Here is a 20,555-nt window from a genome sequence, read left to right on the forward strand (position 1 = left end):
AAAGTCATCGAAAATCTGCACAAGACTGTGACTATTCAGCTAGCTTTTACTGTACTGACTTCATTTAATTGTTACAACTGAGACATTGACATGCCTGCTAAAAAAGGTACCAAGGTAATAATTTTGTCTAGACACACTTACCTCCTGTGCATAGCTTGCCTGTGAACCTGTGCTTTGATTACTGCGCTACAAAATTCACATTATAGGGAGGAGAAAACAACTGGAAGATTAATAGTGAACATCTCTACATTTACTTACCTATGTCTACCACTGTTTCCAGAAGTTCGTGTAGCAAAGGATATATGGTAAGGAACATTATGTATATCAGGAGATATTCCAACCCTCTGACACCCAGCCCACTCTGAAGAGAGAAGGGATAAACAAAACAAACAGTGAGTTACTTAACTTCTACATGAATTATTAATCTCCCATAATTTTTCTAATGCAATAGAGACACGTCTAGGGAATTTCTCTCAGGCTAGAATAAACAATGCAGAGAAATCCAGATGCTTTCTAGGTTTGCTTTTGGGTCCTATTTAGTACTGCCCAGTCGGGAGTAAGAATTTGACAATGACCCCACTCCCTAGTTTTTACCAACTGACTCCCAACAATCCACTGGAAAGGGCATAAGTGAATTTCAAAACTGATATTTGTTTTGGAGGAGGGTATTAAGGAGTCATAGAGCTGAACAGGTAATTGGACTTGAGGTATAGGTCTGCCATGATCAGATTGAAAGACAGAACAGATCTGAGGGGCTGAATGGCCTTCTCCTACTCCTGTATAACAGCCTCAAGTTATGTGAATGATCTCCTCCTATTCCAAGTTACCATTTTACATCAGTACCAACCACGAAATCAACACATGCCAAACACAGGCATCATCTCCCAATTCTCTCAAAAACCAAAAAAAGGTGATTTCAAAGGCTTTCAACCTTAGGATTTGAAAGTAGTAGTTGACTTCTCGTATTTTTCTTTTAGTATAGTGTTCATTGCTGAAGACTTCTGGAATAAGATTTTAATTGGATATTCCAGAATGATGCTCTAGAAGATTGTAGAAGAATCCCAAAAGGTCAGTAATGGTTTACAAGGGATAACAACTTTGAAAAAATGTTTATGCTAGTTAAATATTAGATCCATGTGAAATAAACCTGAATCAAGAGGTACTGTAAGGCACATAGAAAATAAATGCAGTTGCATTATTTTTAATTCATTCAGAGTGCAGTTGTGGAGTTAACCACATTGCTATGGGGAGTGGCATGTAGGCTAGACCAGGTAAGGATGGCAGTTTCTTCCCCTGAAGAATAGTGAACTAAATTAGCTGGGAAAAAAAAAATACAAATCAACAACAGTTTCATGGTCACCATTAGACTTTAAATTTCGGATGATGTTTTTCTTTTATATTGAATTCAAATTTCACCATCTGCCATGGCAGGATGTGAACCTGGGTCTCTTGATTAATAGTTGAAAAGCACAGTGCTAGAAAAGCACAGTGCTGGAAAAGCGCAGCAGGTCAGGCAGCATCCAAGGAGCAGGAGAGTCGAAGTTTCGGGCATAAGCCCTTCAATCAGGAAGCTTATGCCCGAAACATTGATTTTCCTGCTCCTTGGATGCTGCTTGATCTGCTGTGCTTTTCTAGCAACATGCTTTTTGACTCTGGCTCGCCAGCATCTGCAGTCCTCACTTTCTCCTCTTCAGATTAACAGTCTAACGCAATACCACTGGGTGATCGCCTTCCCTATTGAATTGGAATTGTTGGAAAGATGAGACCAACTAAATGAATTCAAGATGGTAAGAACAGTAACAAACAGTTGTTATGAAGTATATTTAATCTAATTTACATTCCTGCTAATTTACTAGTGAGTCAGTGTTTATTCAGAGACTAACAACTTCACTATCTCAGTATCTCACTTCTGCAGGTTTTAGTCTTGACATTTTGTTGCTACTAAAATTCAAGAAAATTGATATTTATTTGCCACCATATTGACATTTACCACCCAATAATCAAGCAAACAAAAAAAAACACATTTTCATGTTGCATTAAGCATTTTAGATCACAGAAATAGGCTGCTTGACCCAACTGATTTATGTTGGTGCTTAATGCTTTGCAAATAGTGCTCCAGGTCAGGTTACAAATCCTTGCCTTTTGAACACAACACCATTCTGCTGAAGCTACCACAACTGAAAACTTTATACAGCAAATTATCTCCAAACTTCAGTTCTAAAATCTTTCATGGGATGTGGATGCTAGTGGTTGGGCCAACATTTATTCCCCATCACTAGTTGTCCTTGAGGTGGTGGTGGTGGTGAGCTGCCTTCTGGAGCTCCTACAGTCCACGTGCTGTAGGTAGATCCACAATGCTATTAGGGAAGGAATTCCAAGATTTAACCCAGTGACGCTGAATGAACAATGATATATTTCCAAGCCAGGATGGTGCACGGCTTGGAGAAATACTTGCAAGTTAGCGGTGCTCTATACATGTGCTGCCCTGTCTAGATAGTAGTGGTCATGTGTTTGGAAATGTGCTTTTTAAGCCACCTTGGTGAATTTCTGAAAAGCATCTTGTAGATGGTACACACTGGTGTTACTGAGCATCAATGCTAGAGGAAGTGAATGTTTGTGATTTTCTTTTATTTATTTGTGGGATGTGGGCATTGCTTGCTGGCCAGCATTTATTGCCCATCCCTAGTTACTCTTGAGAAGGTAGTGGTGGGCTACCTTTTGAACCACTGTTCCTGGCATGCCCTTCTGCACTCTCCATTGAACCAGAGTTGATCCCCTGGCTTAATGGTCAAGGTTGAGCAGAGGATATGCCAAGTCATGAGGTTACAGATTGCTGGATACAATTCTGCTGCTATTGGTGGCCCGTAGTGCCTCATTGATGCCCGGTCTCGAGTTGCTAGATCTGTTTGAAGTTTAGCACGGTGATAATAGAACATAGAACATAGAACAATACAGCACAGAACAGGCCCTTCGGCCCACAATGTTGTGCCGAACATCTATCCTAGATTAAGCACCCATCCATGTACCTATCCAATTGCCGCTTAAAGGTCGTCAATGATTCTGACTCTACCACTGCCACGGGCAGCGCATTCCATGTCCCCACCACTCTCTGGGTAAAGAACCCACCCCTGACATCTCCCCTATACCTTCCACCCTTCACCTTAAATTTATGTCCCCTTGTAATACTCTGTTGTACCCGGGGAAAAAGTTTGTCTACTCTATCTATTCCTCTGATCATGTTATAAACCTCTATCAAGTCACCCCTCATCCTTCGCCGTTCCAACGAGAAAAGGCCGAGAACTCTCAACCTGTCCTCGTACGACCTATTCTCCATTCCAGGCAACATCCTGGTAAATCTTCTCTGCACCCTCTCCAAAGCTTCCACATCTTTCCTAAAGTGAGGCGACCAGAACTGCACACAGTACTCCAAATGTGGCCTAACCAAAGTCCTGTACAGCTGCAACATCACTTCACGACTCTTGAATTCAATCCCTCTGCTAATGAACGCTAATACACCATAGGCCTTCTTACAAGCTCTATCCACCTGAGTGGCTACTTTCAAAGATCTATGTACATAGACCCCAAGATCCCTCTGTTCCTCCACCTGACTAAGAACTCTACCGTTAACCCTGTATTCCGCATTCTTATTTGTTCTTCCAAAATGGACAACCTCACACTTGGCAGGGTTGAACTCCATCTGCCATTCCTCAGCCCAGCTCTGCATCATATCCAAGTCCCTTTGCAGCCGACAACAGCCCTCCTCACTGTCCACAACTCCACCAATCTTCGTATCATCTGCAAATTTACTGACCCACCCTTCGACTCCCTCATCCAAGTCATTAATAAAAATTATAAACAGCAGAGGACCCAGAACTGATCCCTGCAGAACTCCACTTGTAACTGGGCTCCAGGCTGAATATTTACCATCTACCACCACTCTCTGACTTCGACCGGTTAGCCAGTTTTCAATCCAATTGGCCAAGTTTCCCTCTATCCCATGCCTCCTGACTTTCCGCATAAGCCTACCATGGGGAACCTTATCAAATGCCTTACTAAAATCCATGTACACTACATCCACATGCTTGGTCACCTCCTCAAAGAATTCAATAAGACTTGTAAGGCAAGACCTACCCTTCACAAATCCGTGCTGGCTGTCCCTAATCAAGCAGTGTCTTTCCAGATACTCATAAATCCTATCCCTCAGTACCCTTTCCATTACTTTGCCTACCACAGAAGAAAGACTAACTGGCCTGTAATTCCCGGGGTTATCCCTATTCCCTTTTTTGAACAGGGGCACAACATTCGCTACTCTCCAGTCCCCTGGTACCACCCCCGTTGACAGTGAAGACGAAAAGATCATTGCCAACGGTACTGCAATTTCCTCTCTTGCTTCCCACATAATCCTAGGATATATCCCGTCAGGCCCGGGGGACTTGTTAGGAAGGAAGATGTGTTGGACATTTTGAACAACTTGAGGATAGACAAGTATCTCTTCTAGCTTACCAGTCCGTTTCACACTCTCCTCTTCAACAATACGGTCCCTCTCGTTCGTAAATACTGAAGAAAAGTACTCGTTCAAGACCTCTCCTATCTCTTCCGACTCAATACACAATCTCCCACTACTGTCCTTGATCGGACCTACCCTCGTTCTCGTCATTCTCATGTTTCTCACATACGCATAAAATGCCTTGGGGTTATCCTTGATCCTATCCGCCAAGGATTTTTCATGCCCTCTCTTAGCTCTCCTAATCCCTTTCTTCAGGTCCCTTCTGGCTATCCTGTATCCCTCCACTGCTCTGTCTGAACCCTGTTTCCTCAACCTTATGTAAGCCTCCTTCTTCCTCTTTACTAGACATTCAACCTCCCTCGTCAACCAAGGCTCCCTCACACGACCATTTCTTTCCTGCCTGATAATGCCACACAAAATGATGGAGATTATTCTCAATGTGAAGGCAGGATTTCATCTCCACAAGGACTGTGCAGTGGTTGCTCTTCCCGATACTGTCATGGACAGAATGTGTCTGCACCTGGCAGATCAGTAAGGATGAGGTCGAGGTCAAGTAGGCTTCTCCCTCTTGTCGGTTCCCTTACGACCTGCTGCAGACCCAGTCTCACATTTTTGTCCTTTAGGACCCGAACAGTTTGATTATTAGTACCATTGCCAAGCAACTCTTGGTGGTGATGAAGAAATCCCCCATCCAGAGGACGGTCTGTGCATTGCCCATCGTCAGTGCTTCCTCAAAATGTTGATCAACGTGGAGGACTACCAATTCATCTGCTGAGGGAAGACAGTACGTGGTAATCAGGTTTCCTTGCCCATGTTTAACCTTAATCCATGTGAATTCATGAGGTCCAGAGTCATTATTGAGGATCCCAGGGCAACTCCCTCCCACTGTGCCACCACCTCTGCTGGGTCTGTCCTGTTGGTGGGATAGGACACATCCAGGGACGGTGATGGTGGTGTTTAGGACATGGCCTGTAAGGTATGATTCTGTGAGTAAGATCATGTCAGGCTATTGCTAGTCTGTAAGACAGCTCTCCCAATGTTGGCACTGGACCCCAAATGTTGATAGGACTTTGCAGGGTCGACAGGGATGTTTCTGCGGTTGTACTTTCCAGTGCCTAGGTTGATGCCAGGTGATCAGTCGGTTTTCATTTCTTTGAGACTTGGTAACGATTGGTACAACTGAATAGCTTGCTTGGCCATTTCAGAGGGCAGTTGCAAGTCAACCACATTGCAGTGGGTTTAGGTTCACATGTGGGCCAGACTAGATAAGGATGGCAGATTTCCTTCACAAAAGGACATTAGTGAATGAGATGGTTTCTTCTGACAATTGGCAATTACTTCACGGACATCAGTACTGGTTTCAATCAATTAGACTGCTTGGTCCTGGATGGGTGTCAAGCTTCTTGAATGTTGTTACAGTTGCACTCATCCAGACAAGAGGGGAGCATTCCATCACATTGCTAACTTGTGCCATGCAGATAGTGGATAGGTTTTGGGTAGTCAGGAGGAGAGTTACTCACTGCATGATTCCTAGCCTGAATTGCTCTTGTCGTCACTGCATCTACATGGCTAGCCCAGTTTAGTTTCTGGAAAATGGTAAACGCCCCAGGGTGTTGATAATAGGGAGATTCAGTGACGGCAATGCCATTGAAGGTCAAGGGGTAATGGTTGTATTCTCTCTTGTTGGAGATGGTCATTCCCTGGTGTGGCAGAAATGATCTTGCCACGTATCAGCCCAAATCTGGATATTGTTCAGGTGTTGCAGCATTTGAACATGCGCTGTTTCAGTATCTGAGGAATTATGAATATTCTGAATATTGCACCGTGAACATCCCCACTTCCAATGAAGCAGCTGAAGATGGCTGGACCTCCAACACTACCAGGAGGAACTCCTGCAGAGATGACTGATCTCCAGCAACCACAGCTACCCTTCTTTGTACCAGATAGGTTCCCATTGACTCGTTTTCCTAGGATTCCTTAATGCCACACGAGATCAAATGCAGTCTTAATGTCAAGGGCAGTCTCTCTCACCTCATCTCTGGAAGCGAGCTGTTTTGTTTGAACCAAGGCTACGATGAGGTCAGAAGCTGAGTGGCTGTGGTGGAACTCAAAGTGAGCACCATTGAGTAAATTATTTCTCATGTCTCTTAATAGCATTGTTGATAACATCTTCCAACACTTGACTGGTAATTGAGGGTATACTGATAGGGCAGTAACTGATTGAGTTGCATCTGCCGTGCTTTGTGCATACAAAACATTTCTGCTCAATTTTCAACATTGTCATGTAGATACCAGTGCTGTAACTGTACTTGAACAGCTGGGTAAGGGTGCAGTTAGGTCTGGTGCACAACGTTAGCACTCTTGCTGGAACATTGTCCATGGCCATTGCCTTTGCAGTATCGAATGCCTCCAGCGATTTCTCGATATCATGTGGGGTGAACCGAATTGGCTGAAGACTGGCATTTGTGATGCTGGGTACCTCAGAAGGAGGCAGAGATGGATTATCCACTCAGATGGCTGAAGATTGTTGCAAATGGTTTGGTCTTATCTTTTGCACTTATGTGCTGGACTCCTTTTATTGAGGGTGCGAAGGTTTGTGGAGGTTCCTCCTCCAGTTGTTTAATTGTCCACCACCATTTACAAATGAATGTGGCAGAACTGCAGAGCTTATATCTGATTAATTGGTTGTGGAATTGCTGCTTACACTCTTTGGCATTTTTAGGTACTCTTGTTTTGTAGCTTCAGCAATTTGGCATTGCATTTTTAGGTATGCCTGGTGCTGGATCTGGTACGCCCTTGCTGGTCCTGGCATGTCTTCCTGCACTCTTCATTGAGCTTCATATTTTATGCACAATTCTCACGAAAATGTTTGAGTTTGTGTTCTTTTTAAAATTTAATAGGTTGAAGGTATTTGGGGTGGGGGGAAATGTGTGTGCGTCCAATTTCCAATCTCCTTACCTGTGATGTCATAGACTTTGCCATCCATCATGGCAAAATAAGTGATTTTCAATCCCAGCATGCTTGACTCTGCCCAGAAGTCTCCATCCTCCACAGAGTGCCTCTTGTTACACTCTGCACAGTATCGAGCAGCCTGTGGGTCACGATCCATCTCAAATCTCCTGCAAAGGAAATTACAACTTTATTTTCACCATATGTAGGTAAGGAATTATACTTAGAAGAGTGACTCAAAACCATAATACACAATCTATCCTGGAGCATTTATTTTTAATACTCATGGCTGTCTTGTGGCATTCACACTTCAATGCATGTATGGGCTGCAAGGAGAAAGAGAACAAGGTGTGCATAAAGTCTGGGAGTGAAACAGGTCAGGGGCTTTTGAGGACAGAAACCAACTAGTAGGTACAAGCTGGTGGATTCCAACAGTAAACAGCATCTGGGGAAGATGCCTTTTTTCAAAAAGGAAGAATTCATTAATTTGAGTGGGTACTTACTAGTTATGAATTATAGGTGTTCAAATAATGTTATAATCTACATGTTTTAGTTTCATCACTCGCAGGATAAAAGGAATATTCATGTCATACATATCTGACAAAATTCTCTTTAGTGCAATGTGATTATTGTGGCAATGCTGACATTGAGCAGAAATACTATTAATGTTGAGTACATAAGCAGTGAACAACTGCCAAATCAAACAAAATTATGAAAATAATGAGAAAAATGGCAAGTGCTAACCTGGGCAAGGGCACACAATGCAACTGGTCATAGAGTTCCTAAAGTTGAAAATTAAATCAGGCAGAATTGCCACATTTGATTGCTGCTGCTACAGACAAATGTTGGTCTTAGCATTATGGCTGAATAGACTAAATATTGATTATCTAAGCTCAAGTGGTGAACAGTCAGTCAGTTAAAGGAAACACCAAAGGGCATTTGGGATCCACAAAATCTTACTCCAACTAGAGAGTGCACCTTGAGGAAAGGAAGATGGGAAAACTAGAGAGGAAATCACTCAGCTTTACATTTATTTAACAGATAAACAAGAGCACAAACTTGTGTTTTCCTTCACATTTACTGCACATCATAGTGTTCATGGCTTCCTTTAGGTCATCCTGGAGTTTGGTGAGAAACTCGTTCATGGACCGATGTAACTCACTCTCTGCAGCCCGTTTGCTGAAAACAATAAACACAAAAATATCCAGTTATATCTGGAAACAAATCAAGAGCAGAAAGTACTCAAAAGTAAACTTGGATTCTACAATTCCTCAGAATATAAACAAAGACTCAGTACAAACCTCTCTTTACAGTAAGCTTTTAATATCCATGCCTGGGGAAAGACAGCTCCAATAAATTGAAAAGGTACACAAGGAAGCTGCATTTACACAGCACCTCATCATATCTGCAGGATGGTCCAAAGTGCTTTACAACAAACAAAATGACTTTTTTTTTGAAGTGCAATCAGTCACTGTTAAAAAAGCAAATGCAGCAGCAAATTTGCGCGCAGCAAGATCCAAATAGCAAATGAGTGAACAACTACACAATTTGATTTTGATCAGGTTGGTTGAGGGATCAACGCTGGCCAGGACAGGGGGAAGGTCCCTCTGCTCTTCTTCAAATTGTGCCATGGGATCGGAATAGGAAAACACTGCTTCAGTTTGGAGACCAAGAGAATAAAGAGACCAATCGCCCCAAGTTGCTGTTGCACAGCACAAGTAGCACAAAGTAATAGCAGGTATGGCGCCTCAAACATTCCCCTGTTGCATAGCCTTACATGGAGAATGAAAATTACTTCAGTCACATCCTTCTTCAATCAGAAACCATGAAGCTAATTAGATGCATGTAAAACAGAAAGATGTTACAAAAACAAAATCTTAAAAAGTAATGAATCAAAGAAAAGTAGGGGCAACTACAGCTAATTAGGTATTTGAGCAGCCAAATCATATTTGTTGATGCATTTTTGATCCATATTCTGATGGATTTTTATGATGAACAATAGGAGCGTTGGCAGTGCAGGGAAACTTTTACATCCAGCTTCACCATCAAGTACTTCCAAATCATCCATATAACATTGCTGCAGGAGACTGACAAGTTACTACTATGATATGGAGTTTACAGTTTTGTGATGTAGTAGTAGGAAATTAGTCAAATTTGTCCAGACTTAGTTAATTTGGGACTCGTGTATTCAGCAGTGAGGAGACTAATTCCTTTGATCGGAGTTGTGTTTAAACCTAGTCCTGTGATAAAATGGTGATACCTTGAATAAACAGTACGAGCAGATTTTTGCTCCCTAAATTAATCAAATGTGGTAAACTTTGAATTAAAATAATTTAAAAAAAGATGAGTAAATCAAAAATGTTGAAGTATTCATATCACAAGAGGAATAGAAGGTAAATTAACATTAAGATTTTGATCCTAAAAGAATCACAGGCCATGTCCGGAATGCAGCGCTGAAGTTTGCTTACATTTCATATTCCTTCCTTCTCTCAGGATTGCTCACAATATCCCACGCTGCTCGCACCACTTTAAAGGCTTCTTCTGATCGTGGGTGTTGGTTTTTGTCAGGATGAACCTGCAATCACAATGTGGGCTGTTAAAGAGAACAGTTTCTCAATCTAATGCACCTTGTTCAGCTACATCCAGTAATATCTCAAAAGTGAAGACTAGCAATTCTGGATTTAAAAAAAAATTCAACCAAGGCTTATCCTACAAATCTTGGGTGGAAATAAATTACTAAAATCAAGATTTACGAACCGCTAGTGACTTACTGAATAGGAATACAAACAAATGAGGAAGCTCCCAGCTTTCCCCAATAGGATGTGTTATTACTTCATTTGTAGCCAGTGAGGTGCCACAATTCACTTCAGCACCCTGTCCCTTTGAGGTGAGGTGCACAAAGAAAGAAAGGAAGAAGAAACAAAAATACTAAATAGTAATCAATACACTGTATGACTCGAGAATTCCAGAATATCAGGTAAGGACAGTTCAAACTCAGTTGTGATGCCCTCTAGAGAGTTGAACAATGTGTTGGTACAATCTAGGCTCAGAAATGAACACTAACACAAGAAAATTACCACTTACAGATTATTTCACAGCAAAACAATATTCTAAAATGCTAAAATTGTATCATCATTTATTAGATTGAAATAACGAGACTCACCAAAATACTGTTATAGGTTGTCAAATCCACCGATGTACAGCAAAGCATTACATGATATAACACACTGCCAACAAAGAGAAAGAACCCTAGCACACTGTTCTTAAGCTGTGGAAATAAAGGAGGATCTCAACAATGGTGAAGAGTTCACTCATGTAGAGCTGCACAAACACTGCAGAAATCAGCACATCTTCACATATGTATAATTTCTGAATTTGTTGATTTGATATTTCCTTGTGCAGGTCTGAATGCTGTGATTAATATTGTTTATCTATTGGACAAAGGTTGCTTAGTTGTATATCTCAAAATGCACATTTTTCATGTGTTTATGTCTACATGTAATGCTTCCTGTAAGTTACGTGGACTGGCAAACAGCAATCCAGACATTGGGACACTAAACTGAGGCCCCAACTGCATTCTCAAGTGAATGTAAAAGATCTCATAACATTAATGGAAGCACAAGGAGATTCCTGGTGCTCTGCCTAAAATTTATTTTTCAAATCAATTTCCCCAGAAAAGACAATTTGTTTTATCTGTTTTTTTTTGTAGAACTTTGCTGTGCATTTCCCCACCGATTACAGATTAAACATATTTGATAGAGGGTAAAATACCCTGGGTTCGAGGCAGTGAAAGGCACTTTATAAATACAAATTCTTGCTTACCTCTTCTCATATTAAAATTATATTTCTCTTCCCAAACCTGACCTTCTGCGATCAGCATATTTGGTGCCTCAGTGGTGTCCCCCTACCACAGTTAGAGAGAAGTTACCATTTCCAGCAAGATACTTATAATGACAAATTTTAATGTTTTAGACATAACTTTCTAACTATCAGGAAAGAAAATCTGTATATTTTAAAACTTAAATGTTTATATAAACTGCATCTAACATTCCAAATTTGCAAATGGAAACTCAAATAAATTAACCCTCACTGGGCTACGAGTCATGGATTCTGTTAGATATCAGTATGGAAACAGATTGAGCAAATGTTCAGTAAGTATGAGCAACTACAGACAGGGATTGTAGCAACATTCGTTTACTTCTGAATCTGAATATATTCTATGTATGAATGGATGTACAGAACGTGAAGTGCTTAAGACTGGTTTAAGACGACACAGGTAGTAGTTTGTGGAATAAGACATGCTTATTTTCAGGGCATCAACGGCAGCTTCCTAAAGATCAGGAACAGTTCAAATTAATACAACACCCTACCATATCCATACTATGTGTAATAAAAAAAGAACAGGATCATAATACACTTCACATTTCCTGATAATCAACTGTAAACCTCTGTGATAATAATGGCATTCCTATAATAAATCGATTTTATAAAATCTATTTGCTACTAAGTTTGTGCCATGTACAATACCTCAATTGGCCAACTATATGCCCTTCCCCAGGGCTCTCTCTTTAACAATCTCCGACTAGAATCAAAGATGAAACTAATCACCATGAATAATAACATTGAAAGGATAGAGAGAATAAAACACCAAACTCTGCTCAGGTCAACCTGGAACCACAGTTAGGAGTTCTTTTTAAAATCAGTTACACCAAGAACTGTAAAACAAATATTGACAAGAAAGCTGGCTGTCAGCATTAAGGAGAGGCAGTGCATTTGCCATGCACCCCAGATCTCAACCTGGATTCTGCAGGGTAGTAGGAGAAAGTCCTGAGGAACGGTTCTGCCCAAAACATCGACTCTCTTGCTCCTTGGATGCTGCCTAACCTGCTGCGCTTTTTCAGCACCACGCTCTATCACTTCTGCAAGGTAGTCAAAACCTTTGGATTGGAGGCAACAATTGCACAGTTAAAATTAGATGACCTGATCCGAATCAGGCTGTAACTTTCTGAATGTTGCATATGGTTTAAACTTTGTAGAATTTTCCTTTTGAGAATTTACAATCTTTACCGTCTTTGAAATTTTGGCACCAGTCCAGAGAATACGAGTTTTATAAAGTCCCAAAAGCTCCGGAGGAGAATGCTGATCAGAAGATTGATCTTTTTTTAAAAAAAAGAGAAATGTCTTCTGTTACAGTTAGTTAACTAACCACAGCAGCATTGTTATAAAATTAACCACAATAACAGGAGAAGCAAAAAGTACGTTATCAAAACTTAACTAGAATAGGTTGCAAAATGAGGGAAGACAAGAAAGCAACTCATCTTGTTTTATATTTAAATAATAAATGACTGCTGTTTTAGCTGAAACAGCATCAGATCTTGCTGGGAAAAATAAAGGCCAGTTTAATGCACTTGCTGTTTTTAGCATTGAGTTATACAGACTTGCAGAGGGGACAAGGTCTGCAAACTGAATTGCGAACTGCCACAGCTGCCAGACAATTTGCGCTGCTTCATTGTTAGCCTTGCAAGATAGCATGTTGTCAAACTCCCTTTGGATTTTCAAGAATTGCTGCATTTGCGCCTTAGTGAACTGAACAGCCGGAGACAGTGAGGGTTGATATTTAACTGAAGGATCCTATACAGTCTTGTAATATTACTCAACCTCCTCTCCGAGAAGCAACAACATGAAAAGTGTGGATTCTCATTCCTGCACCTAGTTAACTATTTGGAGATTTTCAAAAGCACTTTACTCATTTTCCCTTTTTCTTAATTCAATCTCTCTCCCCCTAGCTTTCAAATTATATTTGAAACTAATTCACTTCATGTCCTTCTCATTCATCCTTTGTGTCATTTGCAAAATGGTTAAGATGATGAACTCATTGGACCCACTGTTCAGAGATTCCAGATGCCCCGATAGCGGCTTACATTTCCAGCATAAAGAAAATGAGAAGAGTGGGGGAGGAGGAAGAGGAAGAGGAAGAGGAGAAAGAAATAAAAACTGAGCATGTTACTTGATGCCCTGCCCCACAAAAGGTCCAGATAATTATGTTACAATTTAGTGCAAAATGCATCATGCAATGTTTTTAGACACAGAGCAGATTAAATTTTGTCCATTCACCCATTTTGATCAAAAGGTATTTCAGTACAAAAAAAACCTGTTTATTCAGCCGTCAGCCATGGTTCAGTTGGTATAGCTAACACCTTGGAGTTAGAAGGCTGTGGGTTCAAGCTCCACTGGTGACTGGAACACCATATCCATGCTGACACCAGTGTGGTACTGACGGAGTGTGGCACCGACAGAGGTGGTCTCTTTTGGCTGAGACATTTAACAGGAGAGAGAGTCTGTGTACCTTGTCAGGTGGACAGAAAAGATTCCTCAGCCACTAATTTTCAGAGGAGCTACTTTGGCATCCTGCAGAATATTGATCAACATCTTGAAAAAAATGATGATCTGGCCATTATTACATTACAATTTGCAGGAACTTGCTATGCACAAATTGGCTGCTGCGTTTCATACAACAGTGACTACACTTCAAAAAGTACTTCATTGGCTGTAAAGCATTTTGGATGCCCCAAAGTTGTGAAAGGCACTACAGAAATGTAATTCTCTTTTTCTATACTTACAGAATGTTAGTCTAAATTGCCCGATTTCACATTTACTCCTCTACAATGCTAGAGGAAGTGGCTGCTGGTTAAATTTTTTTGTTTTAGAGGAGATGTCTGATCACTGTCAATTACGTTCTACATGGTACCAGTGACTGAGGTCTGGAAGTCAGAGATTCAGCCACTGGTGTTCAGAATACACAGTCTTGAGCACCACTGCGTTTTTGCTCAGTAACAGAACCAAGACAGAGAACTCAACGTGACACAGGAAAGACAAATCCAACACTGGCGTTACACCACTGTGCGGGCAGAGTGCAACAGCAAACAAACAAACAAACAGTTTAGTGCCCATTTTGCTAAATGCCTTGGGTGAATTTGCTGTGCTAAAGGCACTACATAAATGAATTTTTAAAAAAATAAACAGGGCACCAGCATGCTTATAACCAAATGTTGAACAATCTCCCAGATAGTGCTGCAAATGAAAAATATTACCAGGTAAGCTCATGTAACATTAGGAAATCAAGATTTCAAAATATCAGACGAATACAGCTGATCAAATGATATAGATTATCTGACTGAACAGAAAAATTATTTTGATAAAGCACTACCCACCTCCTTTCCAATGGTTAAGAAGGTAAATATACAATAAAACCTTGACAATGGATCATACAGACCTGGCTCAGTCTGCACAGTCTTGATTTTGGGTATCACAACCAATTACTACAAATTAATTTGGTACAACAGAGGAGAGCAAAGAAGGGGAAAAAAAATCTACTGGGTTCCAGCTCCTAGTCATTATCCAACTCTCCCCTTCCGGAAGCGCATCCAAGTGACCACTGACAAAATGGTTGACCTTAGGTGCAATACCTAAAAGCCACTGACACACAGGAAACAGTAACCTAAACATGAGAAGTCTTTGGAATTGGGGAAAATTTTAAATTGCTGTAAATGTTCATTACTCTCTCAGTTAACAGCATCATGTTTAAAAAAGGCTAACCAGAGAAGCATGAGCAACATTCATACAGGTTATACCAAAGAGGTGGAAAATGAAAGCAAATTTTAGACATTCAATATTTAAAACTTTGGTTGCGGTAGTCAAATGGAAATAAGCAAATCAGATAGACAGATGAATTTTGTTTTTAACGAAAATGCTTTCACATAGCACTCACCAGTACGGCCAACTGCCGATAAGCCTTTTTTAGCTCGGCATCAGTGGCCATTACCTCCACGCCCAGAACTTTAAAAGGATCCAGATCCTCTTCTGGCATATCGGCCATTGCTAGTAGCCTGTCCACCTCGTGATCTGGCTGGTATCTACTACCACTAGGTGAGTGAGGGGATAGAACTGGAGACTGGCCTGCAGTCCGCCATTTACCAGTTAGCCAGGATCGCATTTTCAATTTTTCCCATAGTCTTTTCAAATAATTCCAAGCCCTAGATTCTGCTATAGATGAGCACAAGCTGTGCAGAAAGCGAACAACTGGGAAATGGGGAAAGTTTTCTTTGCCCCATATGGGCAACCTCTGAAATATCCTGGAAATCCCAGATTTTCCATATTTGTAGCAGAGTCGTAAACATCCTATAAATAACATTAGTACGAGAAAAAGCAGAGCAAGCAGCATTTTTAAAATCTTTATAGTCATCTTTGTTGAGGAAAAGCAAAACCATTTAAGCTTCCCTGACACCGATTTTGCCTGCTTAAGAAGCCACAGACATGAGGTCCTTGCATTGCCCTTTAAGGAAATAAAATCTTCTTTTTGTATCTGGCAACACGAATACACAAGTTTGCCTCCTAACTCCACACACTCTCCACACTTGAGAGTCACAAAAAGAATAACATCCATTAGAATTTTTATATAGGTTACACATTTCCAGAGCAGCTCCTGAGTTTGTTTTTGCACTCCACTCTTTAATCTGTCCCGGTTGTCAGCATGCTGTCGTTTCCTCTCAGCCTTTGTGTGCCTCTGCTTATTAGCAGTTGAAGACTTGCCATTCTTCTTCACATGCTCCCTTGCATCATCCTTATCATAGATGTTTGAAGAGTTATCTTTTGTTGCTGATTTGTTTCTCTGGCGTTTATTGCTTTTCCTGCTGCTAAACCTCACAGGTTGGCTGATATCTTCCACAGTTTTTACTGGGTTTTCATCCATGCCTTCACCTTCATTGAATTCATTACATTCATCTATCCCATCTTCTTGAGAAGTGTTGGTAGAACGGATACAATCTAAGTTGTCGAGGAAAGATAGATTGTCATCTGTCTTGAAAGGGAAGTTGTGGTCTCCATAGCTGCCTGGTTGAAGGCAGCCTTCTAAAAACATGTGAGTACAGGCAGAAATCTCCCTTCGATGAATGGAGGACACACATCCATTTTCACGTGAATCCTTCTCAGACACATTTTCACAATCAGTTACACCAGTGAGAGAGTATGGCTTCTCAATGCCGGCCAACTCCATCTTTGTGTTTTGAAGGTTGCACTCATCACCTGACATGTCTGAACAATAAAGAGATGGCATCTGCCCTGTAAAATCCAGATGCCCACATGGGAAGTTCAACCCTTCCATCTCCAGTGTCTTCAACTCTTCATCTAAAAGTTGATCCGAACATGGTCCTTTGTGATCAAAGCAGTTTACATCACCAAATGTCCAATCTGTCAAGGTAACTGGCGTACAGATCCCACTATCATTATTTCTCAAAGCTTGAGGACTTGTCCTTTGCCAGCTCATATTACCACGAGAGGTACAGACATGTTCCGAAATATATTGACTTGAGTCAGCACCATCGCACCGGGCACCACAAGAGTAGTTTGGAAAATCAGTTGTTTTATCATCACAAAGGAGACTGACACCTGGCTGTCGTATCTCATCAAACTGGGAATGGCTGTGATGAGACAACCGTTGCTCTTCCTTCATATATCCATGGTTTGCGTTTCTTTCTGACCACTGCAGATCTTTGCACCTAGCATGGGGATCTTTCCTCTCCATTGCAGCAGAAACTTAAGTCGCTGGCAGTCATGTTTTATCCATCTTCACCTAGAATCAATACACAAGATACAAGTGCTATAACTGTAAGAAAAATAATTGTAAACATTAGAAACTTGTAATTAAATCACATGGTTAAGAAGTAATGCTATTGTGTGAAAGCTCACGATTCAAAGCAGAGCATCTATCTGCATTATTTCCAGAACTTTGCAAACATTATAAGAATCATAAGTCTGCTTACATCATTTTATTACATGAAGCCCCTTGTTCAGATTGGTGGTCCACAACCATTCCTCAGATCCACACTATTTATTCCCAATGAAAACAAAAAGCACGTGAGCAGTTGCTTTCTTACCTACCCACTACAGTTTCACCTTGATTTTCTTCCTGTCCCCTGGAACTGCAGAGTTATGCTTTCTTGTGGGGGGTAGGAAAGAAACAACCAGGACTTCCTTGTCGATACAGCTATACTGGAATGCAGTTGTTTATTAACATAGTATACAAAAGGTTTGAAAGCTAAAAGAAAATAAATTTGCAATTCAGCTTTTTGCATTTCTACATCTCTCCCCTGCTAAAAACAGTCCTCTATGTCATTCTATGGCCATCAGCTGATTCAGATAGGATGAGAGGCACACTAATCAAAGTACATAGAACAATACAGCGCAGAACAGGCTCTTTGGCCCTCGATGTTGCGCCGACCTGTGAACTATTCTCAGCTCGTCCCCCTACACTATTCCAAAATCATCCATGTACCTACCTAAGGATTGTTTAAATCTCCCTAATGTGGCGGAGTTGACTACACTAGCAGGTAGGGCATTCCATGCCCTTACCACAGGAGGTTAACCTGTACGCTGCCTTTCAGTCCTCTTTTTAAGAGATATCTGGTCAAGAAGCAAACTGGGATCGGGAGCTGAAGGCCCATTACAGAATGGATGTGGACTGCAGAAAATGGGGACTGCTCAAAATATAATTGTCAGCAGAACAAAGTTAGAATACACCCTTAAGTTAATTTGTTGCCACTAATTTTTCACAACTGAAGAAAAAGGATGAACGAGTATATGTGATGGATAATTAACTCTTCCACACATCTAGAGACCAGATATATAAAACTTTCCTATCTCAAGTATAATGCTACTTTTGATATTAACCATGTTAATTAACCTTTAGAATCAGCTTTAAAAAAATGCAAACCCAAGTTAACATGTTGATTTGATAAAAGAATGAAGGGAAGTGATTGGGACTGTACTCTTGTTCTCTTTACAATGTTGAGTGTGTACCTCAACATTCCAGTGCTGTTCCTGTAATCTCAAACTGGTAGGAAGGAATCAGGACAAATGTGTTCACTAATCTAACATGTCCAGTAGAGACTGTATAAGTCAAATGCAGCTTATATCCTCTAAAATCTAGCTCTAAAAACAGTTTTTGCAGATGAAACAAACTTCAGGTTCACATTCAAAATTTGAGATCAACTTGTTTCTTTAGTTTTATTTTTCTCCTGCACAGACAGCAACAATGTTCATCTGTGCACGTCATGGGTGGAGCTGGCACTTGTTGCAGAACTATCTTAATACTTTTCCAGCAATTGGAATCTGAATATAGGAAATTAGGTGAAGGTGAACTGTTCTCTCACAAATTTAGGATAAGTGATATATCTCACATGCACTCCACCTGTAGACCATGCTGTCACTCCAGCTGAGATTTTTAAAAAGTATTTTCTATCATGGGTCAGGTGTGTTCCAACAAGGATGATTCAATTATTTATCATGGAGAGGGATGATGAGACGTTTTATTGAACCACTACATTCCATGTGGTTAACTTACACCCAGAGCATAAGGAAGGGAATTCCAGTGTTTTGACCAAGCAACAACGAAGGAACAGCGAGGTGATACAGTGCAAAGTCAAGCTGGTATATGCCTCAGGTGAATTTACAAGCAGTGGTGTTCTCATACATCTGTTGCCCTTGTCTTTCTAGGTTGCAGTCATAGTTTGGAAAGTGTTATCGAAGTACTTCTAGATAGTATAAACCACTGTTACTGTGTCCATCGTGGATCAAGTGAATACTTAAGATGGTGGACAGGGTGTCAAGCAGATTTGCTTGGCTGGACAGTGTCAAACAGGAGGCTGGAAGAACACAGCAAGTCAGGCTGCATCAGGAGGTGGAGACATCACTGTTTTGGGTGTAACAAGCTACAGTATTTATATGACTGTCCATTTCAGTTTCTGATTAATCATAACTCACAGGATACTGATGGGGAGGGAATTCAATGATCAACTGAATATCATGGGGAGATGGCTAGATTCTCTCCTGTTGGAGATGGTCATGGGCAGGCATGTATGGCACAAAAGTAACTTCAAAGTTTGGGAGAAGATTTGTAGCTCGGGTGCTCGTTGTTGTGGTTCTGTTCGCCAAGCTGGGAATTTGTGTTGCAGACGTTTCGTCCCCTGTCTAGGTGACATCCTCAGTGCTTGGGAGCCTCCTGTGAAGCGCTTCTGTGATCTTTTCTCCGGCATTTGTAGTGGTTTGAATCTGCCGCTTCTGGTTGTCAGTTCCAGTGGTCCGCTGCAGTGGTCGGTATATTGGGACCTAGAGGCATGGCACTCATCCACAGATTCAAATCAATAAGCACATCGACCTGGACCCAACATACCGACCACTGCAACGGACAGCTGGAACTGACAACCAGAAGTGGCAGATTCAAACCACTACAAATGCCGGAGGAAAGATCACAGAAGCGCTTCACAGGAGGCTCCCAAGCACGGAGGATGTCACCTAGACAGGGGACGAAACGTCTGCAACACAAATTCCCAGCTCGGCGAACAGAAGCACAACAACAAAAGTAACTTGCCATTTAGCAGCCCTTGCTGCATGCGGGAATGGAGTGCATCATATCAGAGGGGTCACAAATGGGATTAACTTTGCGCAGTAGCGAATATCCCCACTTGATCATATGATAGAGGGAAGGCAATTGATGAAGCAGATGAAGATGATTGGACCTCAGACACTATATTGAGGAACTTTTGTTTTAGGGCTAAGACGATGAGCCTCCAACAATCACAATCATTATCCTTAGTGTTAAAAAGTTTCTTTTCCCCCACTCAGATTCCCAATGACTTCAATTTTGCTAATACGCCTGGATGCCACATTATCAAATGCTAGGAAAAACGGTGAGGACTGCAGATGCTGGAGATCAGAGTCGAAGGGTGTGGTGCTAGAAAAGTACAGTCGGTCAGGCAGCAACCGAGGAGCACGAGAGTTGATGTTTCAAGAGTAAGCTCTTCATCAGGAATGGCTGATGAAGCCTGCCTGACTGGCTGTGCTTTTCCAGCGGCACACTCTTCAACACTATCAAATGCCACCTTGATCTCTAGGCCAGTGACTCTTAGTTCAGCTCGTGTCTATGTTTGGATCAAGGCTGCAAATGGAGTCAGTAATCAGATGACACCAAATCCCAAACGGAGCATCTTTCAGTAGGTCAGTGCTGAGTAAATGCCAATCAATAGCACAGTCAACAGTATCTACC

The 20,555-nt window shown here is 41.3% G+C and overlaps 1 protein-coding gene across 1 annotated transcript in view; it reads right to left on the reverse strand.

Moving 5' to 3' along the window:
• The window catches only part of dnajc14 (DnaJ (Hsp40) homolog, subfamily C, member 14), a 44,105-nt gene that overhangs the window by 11,017 nt on the left and 12,533 nt on the right, over positions 1-20,555 (reverse strand). The window contains exons 2-6 of the mRNA XM_060821076.1: positions 15,225-17,084; positions 9,925-10,031; positions 8,516-8,635; positions 7,466-7,626; positions 259-361 (exon numbers count right to left, since the gene is read on the reverse strand). Of these exons, the coding sequence (XP_060677059.1) occupies positions 259-361; positions 7,466-7,626; positions 8,516-8,635; positions 9,925-10,031; positions 15,225-17,036 (2,303 nt within the window). The 5' untranslated portion in view covers positions 17,037-17,084. The remainder of the gene's footprint in view (positions 1-258; positions 362-7,465; positions 7,627-8,515; positions 8,636-9,924; positions 10,032-15,224; positions 17,085-20,555) is intronic.

This window comes from Hemiscyllium ocellatum, chromosome X (assembly GCF_020745735.1).
Source record: "Hemiscyllium ocellatum isolate sHemOce1 chromosome X, sHemOce1.pat.X.cur, whole genome shotgun sequence".
Classification (NCBI taxonomy): domain Eukaryota; kingdom Metazoa; phylum Chordata; class Chondrichthyes; order Orectolobiformes; family Hemiscylliidae; genus Hemiscyllium; species Hemiscyllium ocellatum.